At 45.6% G+C, this 21,631-nt stretch overlaps 1 protein-coding gene across 4 annotated transcripts in view; it reads right to left on the bottom strand.

Moving 5' to 3' along the window:
* Positions 1 to 21,631, bottom strand: part of CAMTA1 (calmodulin binding transcription activator 1) — a 348,998-nt gene that overhangs the window by 170,095 nt on the left and 157,272 nt on the right. For all 4 annotated transcript variants that reach the window (XM_087879234.1, XM_087879233.1, XM_087879232.1 and 1 more), the window contains exon 4: positions 9,164 to 9,299. In XM_087879234.1, the coding sequence (XP_087735360.1) occupies positions 9,164 to 9,299 (136 nt within the window). The remainder of the gene's footprint in view (positions 1 to 9,163; positions 9,300 to 21,631) is intronic.

Genomic DNA, 21,631 nt, shown 5'->3' with positions numbered 1-21,631 from the left:
GCGGGCTGGCAAATAATTTTGATTTCGCAGGCGCCTGAGGAATTGGGGGGGTGGGAGGGGGAGCCCCCGGGGGTCCCCGGGCCAGACTTTAAGAAACACCAGCTCTACATTATTTAGATGAAAGGATGCGAACGACACACACTTGTATCCTATAAATATCGTTCTCCTGAAATAATAATAACGACAAAGGAAGCCTGGTTTTTTCCCCCTGTAAGCCGCCCCCTCCCCAATTATTAACAGCCCTAAAAAGTGCAAAGGTTACATCAGCACTAAGAGAAACTTGGCAGCCAAAAAAAATTAAGGCGTTAATGGGTTTGCGGCAGGCATATTAGAGCTGCAGAAATAAAGAAAGGAAGGGGGAGGATGAGAAAGTGGGGATGCCATGAGAGAGAGAGAGAAAGAGAGAATGAGAGAGAGAGAAAATGAGAGAGAGAGAATGCGAGAGAAAATGAGAGAGAGAGAGAGAGAGAGAGAGAGAGAGAGAGAGAGGGAGAGAGAGAGAGAGGGAGAGAGAGATGCATCTGTACATCATTAAGGGACACAAAAAACCATCTCCAGGAAATGGTTCAGTGGCAACTGTTATGCGGAGAACTTTTTCTCTGAGATAGATAGGTAAGTAGTTGGAGAGAGAGAGGGAGGGTGGGAGAAAGAGAGAGATTGATAAAGCAAGAGAGACAGATTAGATGATAGATAGATAGATAGATAGATAGATAGATAGATAGATAGATAGATAGATATAGATAGATAATAGATAGATAGATGATAAATAGAGAAAGAAAGAAAGAAAGAAAGAAAGAAGAAAGAAAGAAGAAAGAAAGAAGGAAGAAAGAAGGAAGGAAAGAAAGATGAATGGATGGATGGATGGGAGAAAGGGATAGATAGATAGATAGATAGATAGATAGATAGATAGATAGATGATAAATAGAGAAAGAAAGAAAGAAAGAAAGAAAGAAAGAAAGAAAGAAAGAAAGAAAGATGCATGGATGGATGGATGGGAGAAAGAGAGAGAAAAAGATAGATAGATAGATAGATAGATAGATAGATAGATAGATAGATAGATGATAAATAGAGAAAGAAAGAAAGAAAGAAAGAAAGAAAGAAAGAAAGAAAGAAAGAAAGAAAGATGCATGGATGGATGGATGGGAGAAAGAGAGAGAAAAAGAGATAGATAGATAGATAGATAGATAGATAGATAGATAGATAGATAGATGATAAAGAAAGAAAGAAAGAAAGAAAGAAAGAAAGAAGAAAGAAGAAGGAAAGAAGAAAGAAAGAAGGAAAGAAAGATGAATGGATGGATGGATGGGAGAAAGAGATAGATAGATAGATAGATAGATAGATAGATAGATAGATAGATAGATAGATAGACGAAGAGGCAGACACAGAGACTGAGAAAGAGACAGATAGAGAGATGGAGAGATAGAGAATTAGACAGATAAGATTAGAGATAGATTACATAGATGACAGACAGACAGATAGATACAAACAGAGGCAGAGCGAGAGAGAGAGAGAGATGGAGAGATAGACCAATAAAGAGATTAGAGATAGATAGATAGAAATAGAGAGATATAAATGAGACAGATGATAGACAGACACGTTGATTGATAGACATAGAAAGATAGATAGCTATAGAGACAAAAAGAGAGATAGCCAGACAGACAGACAGAGATAGAGAGATGGAGAGAGAGAGAGAGAACTAAAGCCAGATGGAGACAGACAGACAGATGGAGATAGAGAGATGGAGAGACAGAGAAATACACAAACAGAGAGAGAGAGAGAGATAGAAAGAGTCAGAAATAACCTAAACTATGGACAGACAGTCAGTATTTTTAGCAAGCCAAAGTTTTGCTAGTAAGAAAAGATAACGAGTTGTATTATTTATACAACCGGAAACATTTGTTAGATGTAAAATGAAAAGCACCTTATTTATTCGAGAAAGTTAAAAAGACCAGCCTGGATCCCCCCGCCCCCCCCCCCACACCCTTCTGCCTTATTCTTGTCCCGTTAATAATTTCCTTAAATTATTGGTTGAGGAATTGGGGAGCCAGGTGAAAACCCCTTCCCCATGCTGGGTGCTTCCCAAGGAGAAAAGAAATCCATTTAATATCCAATCCGCAACTTTAAAGATGGATCTGCCGGAGAAACGCTTTAAATTTACGAGGCCCAACTTAGCCATAAAATCTACAGAGGGGCCTGAGTTGGAAAACTATTTACAGATTGGTACAGGTAATTATCACCTTGTTTGACAGCTTAAGAAAATCCTGAAAAGAAAAAGAAAAAAAAAACCCAGGAGGTTAAGGCAGGTTGTGCTTGATTTACGACCACAACTGAGCCCAAGATTTCCTGTCGCTAAGCGAAATGTTTGTTAGATGAATTTTGTCCCGTTTTACAACCTTTCTTGCCTCCGTTGTTAAGTGAATCTGGCTTTGCCCGTTGACTTTGCTTCTCAAAAGGTAACTTGGCCACTGACTCGTTTTTATGATGGTTGCCGGGTTCCCTTCTGGCTAGTCAGTGGGGAAGCCAGATTCACTTAACAACCATGTGACAAGATAGGTTGCAAAGCTCGCTTAACAAGGGTCTCACTTAGCGACGGGAAACCTCCATTGCGGTCGTAAGTCGAGGACCTCCTGTAAACTATCCAAGGTCACCAACATCTTCATCATCTTTTTTTTTCCCGGACATATTCGAAAAGGTATTCTAAATATCTTGAGACGGGCATTAAAGGGAATTAAAAATGCCATGAGAGATGGTTACGCAAAAAATAAATTAAAGCCGCTTCCTGAAATATTATGCAAGCTAAACACTTTTTTTGGGGGGGGGGGAGAAGTTTAAAAAAAATTATTATTATTATTTTTTTCCCCCCAGCAGATGTTTCCTCTCCGCTGCCTGATCCTTCGGGTGACATGCAGAAGACACCAAAAAAAAAAAATGTTTGAAAGGAAAGACAGGGAGGGTTGCAAAATCGTTACTGCAGCAAAATGCATCCCCAAAGCGATGGGGAAAATTTTTTTTTCTCCGTTTTCTCCTGCTTATCGCTGCAGAAACAATGATATTTCGTAATGCAAGGCTTCCTCCGGCTTTTTATTCTGCCTTAGAAGCAGTAAATCAATTTTGATGATCTTAGAGACAAGACGGGTCTTCGAACTCACTCTCAAATTGGGCCCCAAATTCCCGTTGCAAAGCGAGATAGCTAAGTGAGTCTTGCCCCTGCCCTCCCATTTTTTATCTATCAAATTACACTCCTTCAACACCACCCTCCCCTCTTGAGGTTTATTCATTCATTCACTGGGTCTTCGGCTTGAGTGGGGAGCGGGGTTGGACTAGATGACCTCGAAGGTCATTCTGTTATTCTGCAATCCCAGATCGACGAATGGCTTGCCGCTAGAAGTTGTGGCTGCTTCATCGCTGGAGGTGTTTAAGAAGAGACTGGACAGTCACTGGCCTGAGATTGTATAGGTTCTCCTGCTTGAGCAGGGGGTTGGACTAGATGACCTCCGAGGTCCCTTCCAGATCTATTCTGATTGATTTGATTTGATTGATTGATTGATTGATTGAAATGGTCTAGGGTCTGCTACTTGAGCATAGGGTTGGAGTAGAAGACCTCCAAGGTCTCTTCCAGATCTATTCTGATTGATTGATTGATTGATTGATTATGGTCTGGGGGTCTCCTTCTTAAGCAGAGGGCTGGACTAGAAGACCTCCAAGGTCCCTCCCAACTCTTGTTATTCTATAATCCCAAATCACTTAATGAATGGAGTGGCTTGCCTCCAGAGATTGTAGGAGCTCCATCACGAAGAAGACAGCTGGATACCCAGAATGGTATGAGGTCTCCTGCTTGAGCGGGGGGTTGGACTAGATGACCTCTGAGGTCCCTTCCAACTCTGCTATTTTTTTTTTTAAACACGGCTATCGCTAGGCTTTTAATCAACCCAAAAGGTTCTTTCTTTTTTCTTCGACTGTTTTGGGTTTTTTTTTTTTTTAAAGAAAAAATCTGCTCGCAAAAGTCAGGATCCCTTTTTCCATCTCTTGTTCCATCTCTCTTTTCCGTTTTTTCTGTCGAGCTCGCTTGCAACCTGTTTCCAGAGCAATTCAAAATGGACCAACTCTTCTTCCCACTTCTCGGTGGATTTACTGTCTCTCTTACTAAGTGTCAAGTAGCTCCGTCTGTTTTGCAGGTCATAAAGAAAGAGAACCATCTTGTCTCAGAGAACAAGACTGGATTTAGGATTTTTTATTGTTCAGAATCCCCGAATAATAGAAGAACAGAGGGACCTTGGAGGTCTTCTAGTCCAACCCCCTGCTCAGACAGGAGACCCTGTACCAATCCAGACAAATGGCTATCTCATCTCTTCTTTAAAACCTCCAGTGTTGGAGCATTCACAACTTCTGGAGGCAAGGAGTTCCACTGGTTAATTGTTCTCTCTGTTAGGAAGAATACAGAACAGAGAATAACAAGAGTTGGAAGGGACAAAGTAAACGCAAAACTCACTTAACAAATGTCTCACTTAACCACAGAAGCGCCGGGCTCCATCGTGGTCATAGGTTGAGGACGGGAGCCGCGGTTGAATTTTCTACCCCGCCACTCTCTCCGTCGACAAATTTTTTTTTTAAAAAAAACGAATCATGTTTTCTTCGGTTACTTTTTCCTTTCGTCCCGCAAGAAGGTAAGTTAGAAAAAAAACAAGAAACAGATTCGGATTAAGAGAGTTGGAAGGGACCTTGGAGGTCATCTAGTCCAACCCTCCTCCGCCCAAGCAGGACACCGTACAGAATAGCCGTCCGGTCTCTTCTTGAAAGTTTCAAGTTCTTGAAAGAAAGAAAAGAAGAAGAGATGGATATTTCTTCCGCATCCCCCAGCCCTGAACAACAAGGGGAGCCCACTCCCCATTCAAGGACATCATTCCTGTTTATTTATAGACATTTTTTACTCTCCTGGAAAAAAACAACAACAACAGAAAAGCAGACCCATTAACTAAACCAACCAGCTGTAAATTTAGGCCGGCTCTCTACCTCTATTTATTAGTTGAATTTTTTTTTTTTTAATTATGGCAAATTGATTATGAACACATCACCAGGGATGCTTACTAATTAGAAGTTTAAGGAGGGGGATGATGGATTTGGGGGAAGTCTGGGATGACTTCCACCAAGAGATATAAAATAATAATAATAATAATAAATACAGTCGGACAGGGCAAATTCTCACGGCTCAGGCATCCCTAATTTTATTTTATATATATATATATAAAATAATATATATATATTAATTTCCAAATCCTGGAACTGCAAAAGCTTTGAGTCCGCCCCGATTAACAGGAATCCTAATTAAACTGCTTGAAACGATCGTTCGGCCTTGGATTGAACCAGCGGTGGGTTTCCAATATTTTTACTACCAGTTCCCCTCGCACACATGCCTTTCGCGCATGCGATCTCGAACCTGGCTCCTGGGTTTCCTTCATTTTTTTCCCCATTTTTCTTTTTCCCCTAACCTCCCGTGGAACCTGCTTTTCTGTAATTTAAGGCCATTATTTGGTGCCCTGGTGCCTGCCTGCCTTGCAAAGGTAGTCCATAGCCAGGAGAACTAGCTTTATTGTTACTGTAAGGTTACACAAACCTTCATCTCCCGCTATGGCCTCCCCTTTACAGCCTATGAAACTAGGGAGGGTCCCTTCCGACATGCTTCTCGCGCCCCTTTTCCTTCTGGAGGCTCAGCTGCCTGTTATTTCACTGTTATCTAGTCTTCGTCTCTTCCTCCTGTCTCCCAAGGTCTTCCCACTATAGTATTTCTGCCCCCTCACCTTTGTAGCCCAAGAAAGTAGGGAGGGTCCCTTCTGAGATGCTTCCCATGCCCCTTTTTCCTTCTGAGGGCTTGGCTGCCTCTTATCTGACGGATGTATAGTCTGCATCTCTTCCTCCTATCTCTCAAGGTCTTTCCCACAGACCATTGCAATATTTCTGCCCCCCTCCTCTTTACGGCCACAGTAACTAGGGAGGGTCCCTTCTGAGATGTTTCCCACACCCCTATTTCTTCTAAGGGTTCGTCTGCCTTTTATCTGATTATTTGTCTAGTCTACATCTCTTCCTCCTGTCTCCCAAGGCCATTCCCACTGATCATTAAAAGAGCAGAACCTTGCAAATCTTGAAGTCCATCACCTCTCCCCCCCCCACACTTTGGCAGCCAAGGAAACTAGGGAGGGTCCCTTCTGATTCCCACTCCTTTTTCTCTCGGGGGCTCAGCTGCCTCTGATCTAATTATTGTCTAGTCTGTGTCTCTTCCGCCTGTCTCCTGAGGTCCTTCCCATAGACCATGACAATATTTCTGCCCCCTCCTTTTTGCAGCCCAAGAAACTAGGGAGGGTCCCTTCTGAGATGCTTCACACGCCCCTTTTCCTTATGAGGGCTCAGCTGCCTCTTATCTGATTATTGTCTAGTCTGTGTCTCTTCCTCCTGTCTCTCAAGGTCTTTTCCACAGACCATTACAATATTTCTGCCCCCTCCTTTTTGCAGCCCAAGAAACTAGGGAGGTCCCTTCTGAGATGCTTCACACGCCCCTTTTCCTTATGAGGGCTCAGCTGCCTCTTATCTGATTATTGTCTAGTCTGTGTCTCTTCCTCCTGTCTCTCAAGGTCTTTTCCACAGACCATTACAATATTTCTGCCCCCTCCTTTTTGCAGCCCAAGAAACTAGGGAGGGTCCCTTCTGAGATGCTTGCTTCCCACACCCGTTTTTCCTTCTCAGCTGCCTCTTATCTGACTGATGTCTAATCTGTTTCTCTTCCTCCTGTCTCCCAAGTTCATCCTCACATACCATCACAGTTCTGGAATAAGAGGGAGGAGAGCGGATGCAGGATTTCGTTTCCCAATTCGTGTGAATTGGGAAAATTTTAAAAGTTAAATTCCGTTGAAAATTAAATTTCTCGCCGCTGAACTGCATTTTATTGGATTCACCGAGACATCGATTCACTTAGCGTGAGAGCCAAGCGTGCGTTTCCCACCAACAGGTGTTAAAAACAATATTCCGGTAGGTCTAAGGACGCTTTCCTCTCCCCCCCGAAAAACACACACCACTTCTTTCCGCAATGCGCCCCTTCAAAGGCCGAGAGATATTCTCCGAGCCCTCAGCTACCTCTCACAGAGCTCAGCCAGTGCCACGCAAAATTGTGTTTTCTTGCTGGCCTGATCTCTGCAGCATGGACACCTCCAGGGCGGAATTGTCGTGCTCAGGTGGCGTCACCACCAACTCGGCTCCGACAAAACCTTCTTCTGGAGCATAATTCGCACTTGGTTCTTTCTAAAGTTGGTGCATCACTTTTCTGTAATAATACAGAGAGCGAGAGAGAGAGAGACACACACACGGAGGCAACGTCTAATAGCCGCAATTGCACTCCGTGTTCCCAATCATGTACCAGACATGGCCTGCGCAGGGAGCCTTGTACCGTTGCATGCGCTATTAATTAGCTTAATTGCACCTCACGGTTTCCCCACCCTCCCGCCTCGCCCCCCCCCATTCAAAAGCACGCAGGCCCGTACGGCTGTGACCCGTTAACACCACACCGTGTGCGTAAACCAGGTGAATGGCTGGAGAAGAAGGCAGGAGCAGATTTTTTTTTTCTTCTCTGTCATTTTGACTGGGGGGGGGGGGTTGGGGGAAATAAACCCCCCTCTTAAGAAAGCTGCAAATGTTCTAAATAACTGTGCGGGGGGCGGAGGGATTTGCAGGTATTCCATGCCACAGATGCTGACCCAGACTTCACACGTGTACTGTTTTCCGTGTTTAAGACTAGAATAGGATCACAGAGTTGGGAGGGACCTTGGAGGTCTTCTAGACCAACCCCAGGAGATCACGGCTGGGTCCGATGGAGCACCTTTAACCAGGATATAAGGAGGACAAGTGAGGCCCAGAGGTCCAGATCCACCAGGAAGCAGAGAAATTAGACCGAGCGCTCTCTCCAATCCTTGCCAAATCAGCAGCCATCTTATTTCTCACGGTCTTTCCAGGAGGGTAGGTTGTGCAGTTGTGTCATTCCCCATAGCAAAAAAAAAAAAAAAAGCAGGGATCCCTATTGTCAATTAACCTGGGCATCCTTTGCACAACCTTTTCCAAAATGCTCAGGGTTTGTGCAGATGTCTCTAAAGACCACGAAACATTAACCCTATCAACTCCAATTTCCGGCACCCATTCTCGTTCTTTTAACCAGGATTTTCCGTCTTGGTGTGACATATTTTATCAACACAACACATCGCTTACAGAAGAAACGACAGCAACAACTCCTGCAGACCTATATGGAGGGACGTTTTAGGCTTCCTTTTTGTGTGTCTGTGTGTGTTTAAGGTGGCTTTTCATATTTTTTTTCCCCATTGTCAAAACCGTGCAGCCGAAAAAGAGAGAGACGAGATCAATCAAAACCGAGAGAGAGAGAGAGAGAGAGCGTCTCTAGTTAAGGAGGAATCGTACGCAGAAAATAAAATAATTTTTTGTTTTTGCAATGCATTGCATCCCGCAGGCCAAAATCGTTTGGGTTTTTTTTTTAAGCGCTCAGACATAACTCTGTTACTTAAATCCCACAGCACCGAAAAATACCTGGTTGGTTTGTGACTTTTTCCTGGCCTGGAAATATAATTTGCAATAATTTGCTTTTTCCTGGCCTGGAAATATAATTTGCAATGACAATAGTTTCTTAATAAAAGACCCTCCATCGTTCCGATTTTTTCTTTCCAATCTGCTAAGCAAACGGTTTTAAAATGATTTGCCACGAAAGCTAAAAGTTGGATAACGCACAGGGAGAAATCCACCAGAAGCGGAATTGAGAAAACGCCGAGCTAAGAGATCTATTGATAGACAACAACAACAATAACAAAAAAAGAGCCATTTCCATATTTTGGATCCTGTTATAGCTTCACCAACGACATAAGCAAATAAATAAAACCAGAGAATCTTCTCCCAATCTCACAAGGATATATATGCCTTTCCTTCCCACCATACAAAGCAACATCACAAGAAGACCAAGAGAAGTCACAAAGAGGAGATCCTTCTCCTCAAAGGATCAGGGGGGACCTGGAGAAGACAGACAGGAAAACCAAGGAGATTGGAGACCTTCTCCCATGCCACAGGATCAAAGAAGTCAAGCATGAAAAGTTCTGGAGATGTTTTCAGCCAAGCCACCTACCTCCACGCCTTGAACTTTCAGCTTCATGTGGTCTTCCCTTGTAGTCTTCCCGTCTTTCCGTTTCTTCCAGCAATATCCATCTTTGCGGTATTTCACCTTCTTCCTGTTGTAGAGGATCATAGAGCCATTTTGGGGCCTGCGAGACAAAAGAGGAGGACAACGTTATTAGGGGGCTGCAAGGTAAGGATTAACAGAATGACAGAGTTGGAAAGGAGTTTTGGAGGCCTTCTGGTCCAACCCCCTGCTCAAGCAGACCATCTCAATCTACCAATCAGAATAAGAGCTGGAAGGGACCTTGGAGGTCTTCTAGTCCAACCCCCTTCTCAAGCAGACCTTAGACCATGTTAGACAAAAAGAGCCATCCAATTTCTTCTTAGCCACGAAGACTATCGCCCCAAATGATACGAAAACCCCAACAACCCATCATGGAAGTTGACCCACCAACCTGCAGGAGATGAGAGTTTCTGGCCTCCTCTGCAAAGGGGTGGCAGGACAATGGATATTGCAAAGCTTTTATCTCCTGCTTTTGGTGGCCCATCTTGCAGAACTTCACTCAGAAAACTTTGTGTCTAATGGATAAAAGACTTGGTTGAAGCCAAGGCATAAAATGGCTTCCATACAGACATGCTCCCTTTGTCTCCCAAGACTTCGGACCACCTGTTTCTTTTTCCAAGACTTCTGAGAACAGGCAAAGAGCAGAAGACTTCCTATTGGTCACAAAAAGGCTCAGTCAGGAGCCACAGCTGCACAACATTTCCAGATAATGCAAGATCAGCCCAGATCCCACCTGTACTCTATAGAGACCTCTCTGCAACCAACTATGGAAGCTTCTCAGTGGTTTAGAACATGGCATCTCCAACCTTGGCTTGTGGACTTCAACTCCCAGAGTTCCTCAGCCAGCTATCCAACCTGGGCAACTTTAAGACTGGTGGACTTCAACTCCCAGAGTTCCTCAGCCAGCAAAGCTGGCTGAGGAATTCTGGGAGTTGAAGTCCACCAGTCTTAAAGTTGCCCAGGTTGGAGACCCCTGGTTTAGAACATGGCATCTCCCATCCTGGCCACTTTTAAGACTGGTGGACTTCAACTCCCAGAATCCCTCAGCCAGTAGCCAAGTTTGAAGACCCCTGGTTTAGAGTAAAACTGACCTAACTCCATGGAACTGCCCCATTGGCTCACACACTCCTTCAGCCAATTAGGAAGACCTAATGCATTTTCTAATTGGCTTGCCAAAATTTTAAGTTTGCATGATGCAACCCATTTCAGTGAAATGAGGGAAAGGACCAGCCCCCTCTTTCTCCCCCTAAACTCTCCCTCCCCTTTTACAATCCGGAATATTCTGTTTTTCACTTGGAGAGAGAGAGAGGAGGCTAATAATAGAGGGGATTTAGGTTTGGTCTAGTGATGAAGGCTAGAACCAGGGAGCCTGGGAGTTCTAGTCCCGCCTTAGGCCTGAAAACTGGCTAAGGGACCTTGGAGGTCTTCTAGCCCAACCCTCAGCTCAAGGAGACCCTCAACCATTCCAGACAAATGGCTGTCCAGTGTCTTCTTGAAAAGCTCCAGTGATGGAGAACCCACAACCTCTGAAGGCAAATTGTTCCATCTGTCCATCCATCCATCCATCCTTCCTTATCTCCATCCAACCATCCATCCTTCCCTACCACCATCCATCCATCCTTCCCCACCTCCATCCATCCATCCTTCCCTACCTCCATCCATCCATCTATCCTTCCCTACCTCCATCCACCCATCCATCCTTCCCCACCTCCATCCATCCATCCTTCCCTACCGCCATCCATCCATCTTTCCCTACCTCCATCCATCCTTCCCTACCTCCATCCATCCATCCTTCCCTACCTCCATCCATCCATCCTACCCCACCTCCATCCATCCATCCATCCCTACCTCCATCCATCCATCTTTCCCTACCTCCATCCATCCATCCTTCCCTACCTCCATCCATCCATCCTTCCCTACCTCCATCCATCCATCCTTCCCCACCTCCATCCATCCATCCTTCCCTACCTCCATCCATCCATCCTTCCCCACCTCCATCCATCCATCCTTCCCTACCTCCATCCATCCATCCTTCCCTACCTCCATCCATCCATCCTTCCCTACCTCCATCCATCCATCCTTCCCCACCTCCATCCATCCATCCTTCCCTACCTCCATCCATCCATCCTTCCCCACCTCCATCCATCCATCCTTCCCTACCTCCATCCATCCATCCTTCCCTACCTCCATCCATCCATCCTTCCCCACCTCCATCCATCCATCCTTCCCTACCTCCATCCATCCATCCTTCCCTACCTCCATCCATCCATCCTTCCCCACCTCCATCCATCCATCCTTCCCCACCTCCATCCATCCATCCTTCCCCACCTCCATCCATCCATCCTTCCCTACCTCCATCCATCCATCCTTCCCTACCTCCATCCATCCATCTTTCCCTACCTCCATCCATCCATCCATCCTATCCCACCTCCATCCATCCATCCATCCATCCCTACCTCCATCCATCCATCCATCCCTACCTCCATCTGTCATGTATCTTATCTATCTCAGAATCATAGACCTGGAAGGGAGCTTGGAGGTCTTCTAGTCCAACCCTCAGCTGAAGCAGGAGATGTCAACCATTCCAGACAAATGGCAGTCCAGTCTCTTCTTGAAAACCTCCAGTGATGGATCACGCACACTTCTAGTGGCAAGCTGTTCCACTGGTTAATTGTTCTCAATGTCAGGGAATTTCTCCTTAATTCTAGGCTACTTCTCTCCTTGATTAATTTCCATCCATTGCTTCCTGTCCTGCCTTCGGATGCTTTGGAGGTTGAGCCCCTCTTCTCAGGGACAGCCTCTCAAATATTAGAAGATGCTATCATATCATCCCTTTTCCTTCTCTTCACGAAACTAGCCATCCCCGGTTCCTGCAACTGTTCTTCCTATGTTTTATCCTCCAGTCCCTTCATCCTCTTTGTTGCTCTTCTCTGCACTCTTTCCAGAGTCTCAATATCTTTTTTTTTTATATCGCGGCGACCAAAACTGGATGCAACCTTCCAAGCGTGGCCTTGCCAAGGCCTTATAAAGCGGTACTGACATGTCGAATGATTGTGATGCTATCCCTTCGTCGATGCGGGATAAACTCTCGATTTTTCATCCCCCCCTTCCCCCCCCCCCCCGCCTGCCTTCCACGCCGACTTCCTCGGCTCCTTAAATGCGGCTCGACGTCTTTTCCTTTCGGAAAATGCACTTTTTGGCACTGCCGGATGAGAGAAAATGTGGCACCACCATTTGTCCAATAAAGCAGCTGTCACTATTCATTTGAAACTGGGTGATATGAACCCCCCCCCTCCTTCTCTCCCCCCCACTCCACCTGATGGCTTTACCCTTTCCGGGAAATTGATATCAAGGAAAAACCTGACAATATTTGTGTGATATTTTGGAAAGAGGAAGAGAGCGGGGTGCCCAACCTTTCCCCGGTTCTCCATAACCCCCCCCCCCCCTTAAATTCACTACGAAGCGTTGATACTTCATCCTCCAACAGCAGCCATGAAGATGGTTACAAAAATTTATAGAAGTACATTAGTCACAGTAATTTGGCTGTGGAGCACCAAGAACCGAAAGAAATACAACAACATTAGCAGCGGTTGAAGCCATAAACAACTTGGGAACGAAAAGCTGGAGTTGGCAGCCTTCGAACCCGTAAATCCTTCGCAAGATGTGGAAGAGAAGCGAAGGAAGATTTGGGGGAGGGGGAGCCCAGGATCCCCCACCCCCCTCCCCGTTTTCTCTCTTTTCCCGTCCTTTTCCCACAACACTGTCAAATTATGTCCTCAGACTGTATCCCTCTTCTTCTTCTCCTCAACCTTCCTAGTACCTATCTCTTCCCACTTATAGCTATCACCATCTAGCTTCTGTCTTTACAATTTATGTTGTTTTGTTTCCTAGTACTTTGATTTGATTGCTTATTAGTAACCTATGACTATCGCTAAGTGTTGCATCTTATGTTTCTTGAGGAATATATTTTATTTTTTCTTTATGTACACTGAGAGCGTAGGCACCAAAGGCAAATTCCTTGTGTGTCCAATCACACTTGGCTAATAAAAAATTCTATTCTATTCTATTCTATTCTATTCTATTCTATTCTATTCTATTCTATTCTATTCCATTCCATTCCATTCCATTCCATATTCCATTCCATTCCATTCCATTCCATTCCATTCCATTTTTTCTATTCTATTCTATTCTATTCTATTCTATTCTATTCTATTCTATTCTATTCTATTCTATTCTATTCTATTCCATTCTATTCTATTCTATTCTAATTTCCCAACAACTCTTCCTCTCCTTCTCCCCTCTTTCCCTTCCCTCCCTTCTTCTATTCTTTTCTACTTTCTTCTTTCCTCCTCTCCTTCCCCTTCTCTCCTTCTTCTTCCTTTCCCCCACTCCTCCCCTCTTCCTCCCTTTCTAACCCTCTCTCCTACTCTTATTCCCCCTTCTTTTCTTCCTCTCCTTTCCCCTTTCTTCTATCCCTCTCTCTCCTTTCTCCCCTAGGACTAGATGACCTCCCAGCTCTGTTATTCTGTTCTCTCCCACAAATCAAGCTTCTGAACCTCTCCAAATCATTCTCCAAAATAAAAACCAGCCAGCCAGGTTCAGATCTGTGACTGGTCAGTTCTCAACCAACAAATCTCTCCGATAGGCAATATTTCCTGATTTATCCGTTATCAAATAATAGCGCTTCCCCGTGGAGACCTCCTTAAACGCGATTATGTTGGATTCTTTCTCTTTTTACGGCTCGGTGGCCTTTGAAAACGGCTCCCTTGTCTCTCCAGCTGGCCGATTTGAGGCCTCGGGGAAAGACGGATTTCGGAGGCGATGCGGTTTTTCCTGCGCTGGGCAGGTATGAAATTTAAGAGGCCTATCTCCCGTCTTCCATTCATCACCCTGGCTGTCAAACGGCATCAGCGTTGGGAAAACGCCGGCTCTTTCTGACATCCGACAAGGGGCGTCCTCGAACCCGGGATCAGCGGAGCCTATCAGGGGGATCGTGCGAATGTGTTGCGAGCCACGGCGAGGGCACGTTTCGAATCTTTGACAGGGAAAAAAAAGTTCAGAAGTTGCAGCTGTTCCGACAGAGGGTCATTCGGGAGGGGGGGTTGGGCTAGATGACCTCTGAGGTCCCTTCCAGTCCTAGGATTCTACATTCTACTCCAGGGGTCTCCAAACTTGGCAGCGTCAAGCCTTGTGAACTTCAAACTCCCAGAATTCCTCAGTCTGGAATGATAAAGGGCCCAACCCCCTTCTGCTTGAGCAGGGGGTTGGGCTGGATGACCTCCGAGGTCCCTTCCAACACTGTTATTCTACGTCGTTTGTCCTCGATATACGACCACAATGGAGACCAAAATTTCCATGTCTGAGCAAGACCATTGTTTAGTGAGCTTTGTCCCATTTTACGACCTCTCTTGCCTCCGCTGTTAAGTGAATCACTGCGGTTGTTAAGCGAATCGGGCTTCCCAAGTTGACTTTGCTTGTCAGAAGGCTTCAAAAAGGGGAATCGTGGGACCAAAAGGGGACACGGCAACCGTCATAAATACAAGTCAGTTAGCGACGGTCATAAGTGTGGGAAAAAATGGTCCCAAGTCTTCTTTTTTTCCCCCAGTGCTGTTGTAACTCTGAACGGTTACTAAACGAAACAGTTGTAAGTCGAGAACTACCTTTAAAATGGCTTGTGTTGTTTGGGTGGTTTTTTTGTTTTTTTTTTGCTCCGAGAAATATTTTATTTTAGGCTGAATTCCCTGTTTTTTCTGTGTTCTTCTTCAAACTGCACGTCCTCTTTGCCAAAATTGAGAGGCCCGTTAAATCCGATCCCCGAGCAAACACATCCATAAATAACACCCAGGGTGGAAAGGCGATGTTCCCCCGACTATTTTTTGCACTTCTCTTCGAGTTTCTTGGGTCAGGAGATAATTCCATTGGAGTGCAAAAGGGCACACTTAATGGAAAAGGTTCAGGAGCCATGTCCATTGTCCCGAGCCGACGTCGTAACCCCACAGCTGCTCTGCAGGGGGTGCTTACTCCACGGAGGAATAAACGAGAAAGAGATTGCTTTGAGCTAGTGAAGCCCAGACCTCTTAAAAGAGCCCTAAAATTCATTCTTACTCAGTTCTCCCATAAAAGGAGTCCTCCGCTTAACAAAAGTTCATTTAGTGACCGTTTGAAGTTACAACGGCGCTAAAAAAAAGGGTGCCCTTTTTCACACTTAGGGATCAGACTTCACGGGCCTCTCGATTTTGGCAAGGAGGATGTGCAGTTTGAAGAAGACACACACACACACACACAAAAAAAAACCCAGGGAATTCAGCCTTAAATAAAATATTTCTCAGAGCAAAAAGAAAAAGAAGATCGTGTCATTTTAAAGTAGTTCTCGACTTACAACCTTGTGGGAATGACGTTGGTAGATGAACTGAAGAGGTGCTATCAAGGGAATGAGCAGATAAGAGACGACATAGCCAGCAGTGGGTTTCACATTGTGTAACCACCGGTTCACCCCGCGTGCGCTCGCTCGCTTCACATGCGTGCACCTTCCCCACAATCACCCAGACGTCCATACGTGTGCTTTGCTCACGCGAGTGCCTTCCACGCATGCGCCCAGCCTCAAAAATTGCCTTAATAGGACGGCATAGAGCCGGGGCAGATGGGAAGGCCCATCCGCGATTTTCACTACCAATTCACCCGAACCAGCTGAATACCACCTCTGGACGTAGCCCAGAGCTGCCTAATAAGCAAAGAAAGAAACCCTCCCTAGTTTTTCGGCTGAGATGGAGGAAATTTGTACTTTCAGGCTTGCGAGATTCTTGTGGTAGCATGTGGGAGATAGGGGGAAAGAGACACAGCCATGGGGAATAGGCAGAAAAGAAACAGGGTAACTCACAGCTGCATAACGGGCAAAGAAAGTAGCTCAGAAGGGACCCTCCCTAGTTTCTTAGGCGCTAAAGGAGACGGCGGGAGAATTGTATTTTCAGACTTAAGAGGTTCTTGTTGTAGTATGTGGGAGAATAGGGAAAAGAGACACAGCCATGGGAACAGGCAGATAAGAGCGTAACTCACAGCAGGCAAAGAAAGTAGCTCAGAAGGGACCCTCCCTAGTTTCTCAGGCTGTAAAGGAGACGGCGGGAGAACTGTATTTTCAGACTTGCAAGGTTCTTGTAGTAAGTGGGAAAGACTTTGGGGGACCAGGGAAAAAGACACAACTAAGGCAATGGTCAGATAACAGTCAGCTGAGCCCACAGCTGCATAATGGATGGAGAAAGAGACTCAAAAGGGACCCTCCTGAGTTTCTCAGGCTGTAAAAGAGACCGTGGGAGAATTATATTTTCAGACTTGCAAGAATTCTTTTAGGGGTAGGTGAGAAGGACCTTGGGGGATGAGGCAAAGAGACACAGCTAAGGGAATGGTCAGATATGAGACCACATAGTTTACACCTGGGTATTGGAAACGGTAAGAAGCTCAGAAGGGACCTTCCCTAATTTCTCAGGCTGTAAAGGCGAGAGAGGAAAGATTGTACTTTCAAACTTGCAAGGTTCTTGTAGGGATACATGGGAAGGATCTCTGGAGCCATGGGAAAAGAGATACAGGTGAGGGAATGGTCAGATAAGAGCCAGCACAACCCACAGCTGCATAACGGGTGGAGAAAGAGACTCATAAGGGACCCTTCCTAGTTTCTCAGGCTGTAAAGGAGACCGTGGGAGAATTGTACTTTCAGACTTGCAAGATTTGCTTTAACGTCGTTTTACAATAAAGCAAAATTAACTCAACCAAGAGGATGTCGAGGCAGCCTTAATGCTCCCACCTTGATTTTCTTTTTTTAAAAGGTCATTGTTCCTTTGTTGAAATTCACCTCTTTCTCCAAAATAGCGGGCACGCCGTTGGTCATTCGGCCCCCGAACTAGCCTCCGCCATAAATTACGAGCCCTTTTGAGCGCCGAGACTATGATATTCACCTAATCGCATTACTGCAATATTAATAAGCCTGTTTAGTGCATCCAGTTTTCTTCTAAATTGTCACATAAAAATTTGGTAAATGTCAGGCGTATAATTTAATCGGGAACTCGGGCTACGCAGTAAATATTGAGACAGTAATGGAAACTCCAAGTTTTCTAGAGCTAAGGAGTAAGGTCAAGCAAATTCCATCTGTGAGGAGGCCCAGTTTTCTAAAATCAATCTTTTATTGTTCCGTCCTTCGGAGTTGCCTGCAGAAAAGAAGGGATCTGGGAATGACTCAGTCTGGCTAAAAATTGGCTCCGGGAAAGGAAGAACTTCCAAGGTCAATGGGCCAAGGTCAACTTCTGGAGGCAAGTTGTTCCACTGATTAATTGTTCCCACTGTCAGGAAATTACTCCTTCATTCTAGGTTGCTTCTCTCCTTGGTTAGTTTCCACCCATTGCTTCTTGTCCTGCGAGAACGAGGTTTTTACGACGAGAACGGACAGCCATTTGTCCAAAACTGTCTTCTGCTTGAGCAAGGGGTTGGACTAGAAGACCTCCAAGGTCCCCTCCTACTCTGTTACACGGTTAAATTAATAGTGATGTTAACCAGGGGTCGGAGCAGAAGCGAGGGTCCATGCTTAGAAATTGAGAATTCTGCGAGTAACCCCTTGCCAGCTGTTGGGAACGGTCTCTTCTGTAAAAGTCAGGGTGTATTTAAGGTGTTCTTTTCGGGCTGAGCCGATATGCAAAACACATTTCAGGCTCCGAAGCAAACGTCCACCTCTAGAGCTTCGGCATAAATCTGACAAGAAGCTGAAAATAATAATTCTTACAGAAGCCGCTCGGCGGACGGCAGAAGCATCTGTTACAAGCCAGGATGGCATCTCAGGTGCCGAGTTGCCCTCGTCCTGCGGATGGTGTGAATTATGTAATTAAGGAGGAGGAAGAAGAGGAGGAGGAGGAGGAGGACTGTGGGGGGTCCTTGGTGTTCTCTGAGCTGGATTGTTTTCTTGTAGACATTTCATGACCCAACTTAGTAACATCATCAGTGCTAAAAGAGAGTGGGGTTTGCAAAGAGAAGGACGGGGGGAGAGGAAGAAGGAAGGAGAAGAAATGAAGGGGAGGAAGAAGAAAGGAGGAGGAGCACAGGAAGAGGAAGAAGGAAGAAGGAAGAAGGAAGGGAAAGAAATGAAGGGGAGGAAGAGGAGGAGGATGAGGAGGAGAAAAGGGAGAAGGAGAAGAGGGAGGAGGAGGAGGAGAGAGGAGGAAGAGGAGGAGGAAGAGGAAGAGGAGGACTGCGGGGTCCTTGGCGTTCTCTGAGCTGGGTTGTTTACTTGTAGACGTTTCATGACCCAACTAGGGAACATCATCAGTGCTAGAAGGGAGTAGGGTTTGCTCCCTTTTTTTATAGCTGGATAACAAAATGTCTGCAAGAAAAAAACCAAGCTCAGAGATCACCAGCGGCTTCACATCCCAAATTATTGGTTAAAAAGGCAGCGAGTTTCAACCGAGGCCTAAAACCTCTTCTCGCCTTGGATGGTTTAAACAGGCTAAAATTCTGGAGTTTTTTTTTTTTCTTTTGAACCCGAGGAGAATGGAGGACTTATCCGTCTTTTTAATTGTAGCAGGCAAGTAGAGGTGATTGGATTTGCTGCCAGTTGAATGATTGCATCACCTTTTTTTTTTCAATTGACTGGTGACTTGATTAAATTTAATTAAACATGCAGATTACCAGAAAAAAATCCTTCTTTTTTTGAAGGAGGGGAGAAAAAAATATATAACCCAAAAGAGGTTTAATATGATTTAGAACTGATTCCAATTTTAAATATTTCCTTTTGCATTCCTGATTAAAGGAGCAGGCTCCTCCACCTCCACCTCCTCTTCCTTCTCTTCCTCTTCTCCCTCTTCCTCTTTTTCTTCCTCCTCTTCTTCCTTTTCCTCTTTTCCTCCTCCTCCTCTTCCTCTTTTCTCCTCCTCTTCCTCTTTCTCTTCCTCTCCTCTTCCTCTTCCTTCTCATGTACCTCCTCCTCTTCCTTTACCTCTTTTCCTCCTCTTCCTTTTCCTCCTCCTCTTCCTTTTCTTCTTTTCCTCCTCCTCCTCTTCCTCTTTTCTCCTCCTCTTCCTCTTCCTCTCCTCTCCCTCTTCTCCCTTATCCTCCTCCCTCTCTTCCTCTTCCTTCTCATGCACCTCCTCCTCTTCCTTTTCCTCTTTTCCTCCTCTTCCTCCTCTTCCTTTTCTTCCTCCTCCTCTTCCTTTTCTTCTTTTCCTCCTCCTCCTCTTCCTCTTTTCTCCTCTTCTTCCTCTTCCTCTCCTCTCCCTCTTCTCCCTTATCCTCCTCCCTCTCTTCCTCTTCCTTCTCATGCACCTCCTCCTCCTCCTCTTCCTCTTCTTCTTCCTTCTCTTCCTCCTCCTCTTCCTCTTCTTCCTCTTCCTCATTCGCTTCCTCTTCTTCCTCTTTCTTCTCATCCTCTTCCTTCTCATGCTCCTTCTCTTCCTCCTCCTTTTCTTCCTCATCATCTTCCTCCTCTTCCTCCTCTTCCTCTTCCTCTACCTCCTCTTCCTCCTCCTCCTTCTCTTCTTCCTCTTCCTCCTCCTCCTCCTCCTGTCCTTTGAGAATTAAGGCAGAGTTTTAAAGAGGCGTGGACTTCATCTCCCAAAATTCCCCAGCCAGCCACGTCGATCAAGCCATCACTCTCCCTCCAGCCAGACCCTGAGCATCCAGCAGCTCACAACTTGTGGCAACACAACTCCAGGCCATCCATCAGTTCTGGGCTCTGTGTTGGTTTTTCGGAACAAGCCCTTGCCTTTTAGCCTTGAGATACGGCCTGAGTTTTGGCCTCGGTCGGAAAGGAGGGAGGGAAGGTGGGGGGGGGGTGTGGAAGGCTCAGCAAAATATCTTAGTATATGTCAGGTTCCTTGTCGCAAAGCTACAGACGAAAGGCCCACCTCCTGCTTCGGCCCCCGAACACAAATCCCCGAATTTGACAGCTCAGCTGCAGCCTCTCTGCCACTTTGTCTTCCGCGCCGGCTGAGTTATAGACTTTCTTATTTTCCTTCTTTTTCCTCCTCTTGTACGCCCAGGGCTGGCAAAAGGGGGTGCAAGGAATTGGGGATGTCTAGTTGAATGAAAAAGAAGGACCGAGGGTGACATGAAGCCAGTGTTTCGGTATCTGAAGGGCTGCCCCAAGAAGAAGGGGGTCCCCCTGTTTTCCAAAGCACCGGAAGGCAAAAGAAGAATAACACAATAACAGAGTTGGAAGGGACCTCGGAGGTCAACTAGTCCAGCCCCCTGCTCAAGGAGGAGACCCTAGGCCATTTCAGACAAAAGGTTGTCCAGTCTCTTCTTAAAAGTCTCCAGTGATGGAGCAACCACAACTTCTGGTGGCAGGCTGTTCCACTGGTTGATTGTCCTCACTGTTAGTGTCAGGTTTCGGGGTCGTCTCAAACAAATTGCATTTCCAAACAAATAGTCTTTGATGAAATCTTTCATTTATTAAGCACGACAACCTGTCCCCGATTGTGGCATAGCCAACACTGACTTCCTGACCCCAAACCTTCCCTTTCCGTTCCCCAATTCTCTGCGTCTCATTGGCCATCTTCCAAATCACTCTCCCCATATCTACTACTTCAGCTCCCAGGAATGTCCCTCCTCCCATCCCATCTCCTAGGGGATATTATCTTCAGGGAAAATAAGTAGGTGAAAAGTCAAGCGTCCTCTTGCCAGCTGCCCCCCTCTTCTCCTCCTTATGTCAGCACTGGAACGAATGTAGTTTGGAGTGCTGACAGTTAGGACATTTCTCCTTAGTTCTAGGTTGCTTCTCTCCTTGATGAGTTTCCATCCGTTGTTTCTTGTCCTGCCTTCAGGGGCTTTGGAAAATGGGTTTGACGGACCCCCTCTTCTCTGGGGCAGAAACTAACCTCAGGGCATGGAAACTAACCAATGAGAGAAGCAACTTAGAACTAAGGAGAAATTTCCTTGACGGTGAGAACAATTAACCTGTGGAACGACTTGCCACCAGAAGTTATGGGTGGTCCATCGCTGGAGGTCTTCAAGAAGAGACAGGAGCTAGAAACTAGGGAAATATATGAAAGGATCAGTGATACAATGAAGGCGTGTTAAATTGGTTAAACAAATAGTGTGATTATTACTGTTATTAATATTAGTATAATGGATATTAATGCAATGAACATTGTTGAAAACGCTTTGATTATTACTTCCTAAAATGATTTGTACCCAGACAACTGTCAGCACTTCAAGCTGCATTTACTCTAGTGCTGACATAAGAAGGAGAAGCAAAGGCATCTGGAAAGGGACGTTTGACTTTTCACCTACTTATTTTCCCTGGAGATAATGTCCCCTAGGAGATGGGATGGGAGGGGGGAAATTCCTTTGAGCTAGAGCAGTAGATTAGGGGTAGAGTGACTTGGAAGATGGCCAATGTGTGCAGGGGAGTGGGGAACGGAAAGGGAGGGTTTTAGGTCT

Source organism: Pantherophis guttatus, chromosome 15 (assembly GCF_059756535.1).
Source record: "Pantherophis guttatus breed Tessera chromosome 15, ASM5975653v1, whole genome shotgun sequence".
Lineage (NCBI taxonomy): Eukaryota > Metazoa > Chordata > Lepidosauria > Squamata > Colubridae > Pantherophis > Pantherophis guttatus.
Note: the sequence above shows the minus strand (reverse complement) of the source record. Positions and strands in the feature narration are given on the sequence as shown.